General features: G+C 36.3%; 1 protein-coding gene across 1 annotated transcript; it reads right to left on the bottom strand.

Moving 5' to 3' along the window:
• LOC107462735 (uncharacterized) lies at positions 1-645 on the bottom strand (the record flags this gene model as incomplete). The annotated part of the gene is given in 1 exon segment (XM_016081361.3): positions 1-645. A coding segment is annotated over 1 exon segment (320 nt), but the record flags the coding sequence as incomplete, so codon positions are not given.
• Positions 646-5,568: the final 4,923 nt, after the last annotated feature.

Consider the following 5,568-nt stretch of genomic DNA (forward strand, 5'->3'; position numbering starts at 1 on the left):
TCTTCCCTGTTCATGTCCCGTTCTTCCTCATCTTCACCACTACCGCCGCTGCCGCCCCCTCCCCCGCCGTTCCCGGGGGCTCCGCCGCCATTTCCAGTTGAGAAAACGACGGTAGCTGGAGAATGGAGAAAATTGGTGTGCGTGAGGATGGGTTCACATGAGCGATTGAGCTTGGAATTGAAGAGGATGAAGGTCCCATGGTAGGTTACGATGGTGAAGCTCTGTAGAGAAGAGTGGCCGCAATGGTAGAAGTTGGCTTGGGTGTGAGGACGAAGAGAGAAAGTGCGCGCGGAGATATGGGAGAAGGAAGCCATGGCCATTTTAGCGAGAGGAGTTGATGGCAGTTAAAAATGGAGGGATTATGGAGGGAGAGTCACAATTTTGATAAGCTACTTGTTCATTTTGTCTATTGTCGTGCGACCCATTCGGGAACTTTCTATATTAAAGTGGTGAGGAACGGCTAGGGGCAACCATTTTGGTGTTTTGTAATTATTAAGTGGTCATTAATAGTATTTTTAATGGTGTAAGATGAGCATGTTAGGGGCCAGCAAATGTTATGATTGGTAGCCATCAATGATGATCTAATGGTGTGAGATTGATGTGAGATTTCATCTAATAACTCATCTTTTTCAATAAAATTGCTGGTCCCCTAGACTTTTCCGTGTGAGATAGGTAGGAGATCACTCACTTTTGTTTTGATGGTTAAATACTCGCCAGAAAACACAAAAGTATAGGTAATCAACAATATTTTTGAACAATGTGTGAACAATGTAAATTAATAAGGTTAAAAGAGTAAATTTAAATTAGTAATATTAAATTAGGGTGTAATGTATTTTTATTTGATTGGTGGTTGTTCATATTGTTTAAAATAGTCATTGTCTACCTAGCATTCTCCTTTTTTAAAATGTGAATTGTTGGGGTGTTATATTCAAATGTGAAATAGTTTAACTAGAGAAGCAGAAATCGGATCATCCGATTTATTAGAGGTACAGAAATCAGACCGTCCGATTTCTAAAGATACAGAAATTGAACCGTTCGATTTGTGAGAGGTATACAAATTGGATCGTTCAATTTATGTTAAAAAAATTAAAAAAAATTTGAAGTACAGAAATCAGACCTTCGATTTGTATATTTTTCACCATTTTAAAAAACATAAAAAAATTACAATATTAAGTATATCACCTCCTTTACTTCCATAATAAAAAAAAATTGCCCTTATTCGAACAACACAAACTAAATTATTGGTAACAATGAATAAAATGATTAGAGAAAAGTATAAATAGCTTGTTGACTTTTTTTATTCCAAACATTTAAGTTTTGAAAATTTAAAAATACATTTAAGATTTTAATTTTTTTTAAAATTTGGGCATATCAATCTCTTATGTTTATTTGGATTTGTCAGATCTAACGAAAAAATTGAACATAACTCTTATTGTACTGACCTGGTTGATACGAATATATACGTGAGAGAGTTATTATTATTAAAATTGGACAAATTAAACACAAGGATCAATATATCTAAATTTTAAAAAAATCAAGAACTTAAATGTATTTTTAAATTTTTAGGAATGTAAATATTTAGGAACTAAAATATCAGGGTCGATTTTACATTTTCTCAAATTATTATTCCATTGATATTTCTCTAATAAAAGTAATAATATTATAAAATCATAATTTTTTAAGAATAAACTGTATGTAATTATTTAATTTTTGTTATGCAATAAAAAACTTAATAATATTAAAGAGTTTATCAAACTAGAAAAAAAAAGATACATATAATGTTTATATAATCTTGTTATAATAAATATTTTTTAAGCTTGATTATTAGTATATTAAATTATAAATTTTAATAGTGATAAAAAAAAATTAACTCTTTTTATTTATATCTTAGTCATTATCTTGTAAACACTCATTTATATAATGTTTTTAAAAGCTATAAATATTAACCACACAATAAAAATTAGATTCGAGGACTTAATTAAAATTCTGTTTGACAAAAAAAATTCATCTAAAAACAGATAAAGTATATTTAAAGTCAATGACAAGGCAATTATTCAACAAAAATAACAAGAACACAAGTATATTTAAATAGAAATGCAATGATTACGTATGTCAAAAATCCCAATGCTATTAGATCCGTCTCAAAATTTGAAAGCTGGTGTCCTCTGTCACCGTGTCTTTGCGCAGCTTGTATTTTATAAGTTAAGTCTCATCTTAGTTTTTGAGATTGACGAATTGTATTGATTTAATCCTCCTGATTGCACTAAATTAATCCTCCAAATTTAAAAAAATGCACCACATTAGTCCTTAGCTTATTTTTTATCACCGAAAGACTGATACCGTAGTGACGTAACCAAATAGTGCCACGCTGGACACTAGAAAACAGTTTCGTTTCTAAATTGGCGCTAAAAAACTCTTTTGAGCGACGTTGTTTCTATGCGATGGAAAACAAAACGTTGACCTCTCCCTCTTTTATCTCCACTCTTTGTCTTCAACTCTTCCGTGAGTGACGCAGAGGAAAAACGTCTCTCTTCCATTACTCACTCAAAATAGAAACGAGTAACTGCATTAGAATTCTCGGAGACTGCTGGATCACGAGTGAACACTGTACAGTTGTCTGAGGAGGTTCTTTGCCGCTACAAGGAGTTTCTGTTCCGTCACCGAGATTAGTGAATATTTTAAAATTTTATTTTTTCAAATTTTAGGGGATGCGTTGATGGTTGTCGATCATAGTTTATTACTTTGTATATTGTTTTTTCCTAAGGTTTGTAGTGAAATTTGGGCTGGGGTTTTATTTCGATGTTGTCTGCAACTATTTTTTGGAGTTTGTCTTCATGCTCTGTTCCGATGGTGGATAAATTTATTTTAGTTTGATATATGTTTCTATCATGTATGAATGTAGTTGATGAAAACTATCTTAAAAGGATCATTGTGTGGAACTGGTGCTGAAAAGAAATTTTTTTGAATCATGCAGATGGATGTGCACTTAGATATTATGTTTCAGTATGGGAAAAAGTTTCAGAAAGATGAAAACGGAATGACTATTTATTCTCCTGATAAAAAGGCATGCGTTGGTGACATTGATGTAGATACTTTAGATGTTTTTTGGGTGAGAAATTATTATAAAGAACTAGGATATGATAGGATAGGAGAATGTTGGTGGCATGTGCCCGGGAGGACTTTAGACATTGGGTTAAGAGCTCTAAATTGTGATGATGAGTTGAGAGAGATGTGTTTCATGGGTGAAAAGAATGATCGGCTGGTTGATGTTTACTTTGAGCATGTCGTTTCAACATCAGAAATTCTTGAGGAAAATGAGATTGTGGAGTATGTTGAGGGTGACCATGATTATTTGAGAGAGGTTAGTGATGAAGCTGACAAGGAACTCCTACAAGACAAGACCCAAAACCAAGCTAATATACCCACTGTCCCTGCTGATGAGACTCCATTCACCAACAACAATGAACCAATGCATAATACCTCACCACCCAAGACCACAGAACCAACAGATCCTGGTGCTAATAACCCAACACCCCAAAACAATAATCCCACTACCACATCCAACTCTAATCCTAGCCAAGCTACTACTGCAAAGTCTGTTACCAATACTCCTCTAGTTACCCCAAAAACTAAACCCAATTCAAATGCCAACCCAAATTCAAAATCCAATACTACATCATCACATAAGGCCACTGCCACTCCGAAGAATGCCTCTAAGCCCAAGCCCAAGTCCAACCAGAATTCTATGTCCAAGCCCAAACAAAATCCAAAGCCCAAGATCACAACTAAAGCCTATTGCACAAGTCTGCTTCAAAAGTGAGGAAGGGGCAGCAACATGACAAGAAAAAACAAGTGCTGAGGTTGTCTTCTTCTGAAGATGAACACACCATAGAGGATAGTTCATATGATCCTGTGAGAGATGGTAGCTCAAGTGATGATGATGTTGTTGGAAAAAAATGTGAGACCAAGAAAAGAGAGCCTAGGTTGAAGCATGCACCTGCTGAGGGACTAGCAAAGTCTAAGAGAAAGTTTCTTAACGATGATGATGCATTGGTGGTGGATGATAAGGAGTGTGAGGTAGACTTAAGTTTCTTAGAAGTCCCTGTCACAGGAGATGAAAACCTGGACAACGCTTTGGATCCTAGAGTAGAGTTTGATGGTGCCAACTCTTGGCACTCGGAGGAAATGAAGACTCCTCCTCCTTCGAAAGATGAATTTTCTGAAGAAGAGCCAGATGACGTATTCCCGGTATTTAGAGATGGTATTCGGTTCGGTGATTTAAAACTTGAGGTGGGAATGAAGTTTAATACAAAGTTTGAGTTTAGAGAGATAGTGAGAGAGTTTACAATTCAAGAAGGTAGGCGAATTCAGTTTATTAAGAACAATGCTGTGAGATGCAGGACTGTTTGTAAGGCTGAGGAGTACAAGTGGGTGGTATATGCCTCACGAGATCATGAGGAGACATGTTGGTAGATAAAAACCTTCAATGATGACCACACATGTGCTAGAGAAGCCACCAACCAAGCTGTAAATAGGAACTGGTTGACTAGCAAGTTAGTGAAGAAGGTTAGAAAATATCCTAACTTCAGACAATGTGAGGCAGCTATCTACTTCAAGTCCAAGTGTGATCTGGTGTTAAACAGGAATTCAATTTCTAGAGCCTTGGCAGACCCTAGAACTGTGGTGTATGGATATGAGAAGGCCCAGTATGCAATGGTCAGGGACTACGGAGAAAACCTCTTGAAGTGTAATCCGGGTTCAACAGTTAGAATTGGAACCATCCCCCAACCAGATGGGGAGGTGATCTTTCAGAGGATGTAAGTATGTCTTAGTGGGTGCAAAAATGGTTTTAAGGCAGGGTGTAGGCAACTGATTGGTTTAGATGGTGCGTTCCTTAAAACACAAACTGGAGGCCAGATTTTATCCGCAGTGGGTCAGGACGCAAATCATCACATCTATGTTATAGCATGGGCAATTGTGGATGTCGAAAACACAGAGAACTGGAGGTGGTTTCTGGAGCTACTCCATGAGGACTTCGGAGACTATAAAGAAAACAAATGGTGCTTCATGAGCGACATGCAGAAGGTAAATATAAATTGCTACTCCATGCCCTTTCATAGTATACTCTATTAGTAGAACAGTTCTTAAGGTGTAGCCTATTGCTAGTTAATGTAAGTTGTTCGTTAATGAGTCCACATGTTGGTCTGAATAGATGTGAACTGACTGATTATACTGATTATTTCTTAGTATTCTTTATTGGTAATATGACTCAGGGACTATTATGTGTCACGAATTGTAACTCAGGAACTATTATGTGTCAAGATTTGTAACTCAATGACTCTTATGTGTCACGATTTGTAACTCAGGGACTATTATGTATCACTAAGTGTATCTGATTCACATGCAGGGCCTACTTTCTGCAGTCCAGGAGGTAATGCCTCATGTCCACCATAGGTTCTACGTGTGGCACTTATGGACAAATTTTAACAAGCAGTGGAAGGATTTAGAGTTAAGGGGTTACTTTGGGAATGCGCACGATCAACAACTTATCAAGATTTCTCTGACAAT

The sequence above is a fragment of the Arachis duranensis genome, chromosome 8 (genome assembly GCF_000817695.3).
Source record: "Arachis duranensis cultivar V14167 chromosome 8, aradu.V14167.gnm2.J7QH, whole genome shotgun sequence".
Classification (NCBI taxonomy): domain Eukaryota; kingdom Viridiplantae; phylum Streptophyta; class Magnoliopsida; order Fabales; family Fabaceae; genus Arachis; species Arachis duranensis.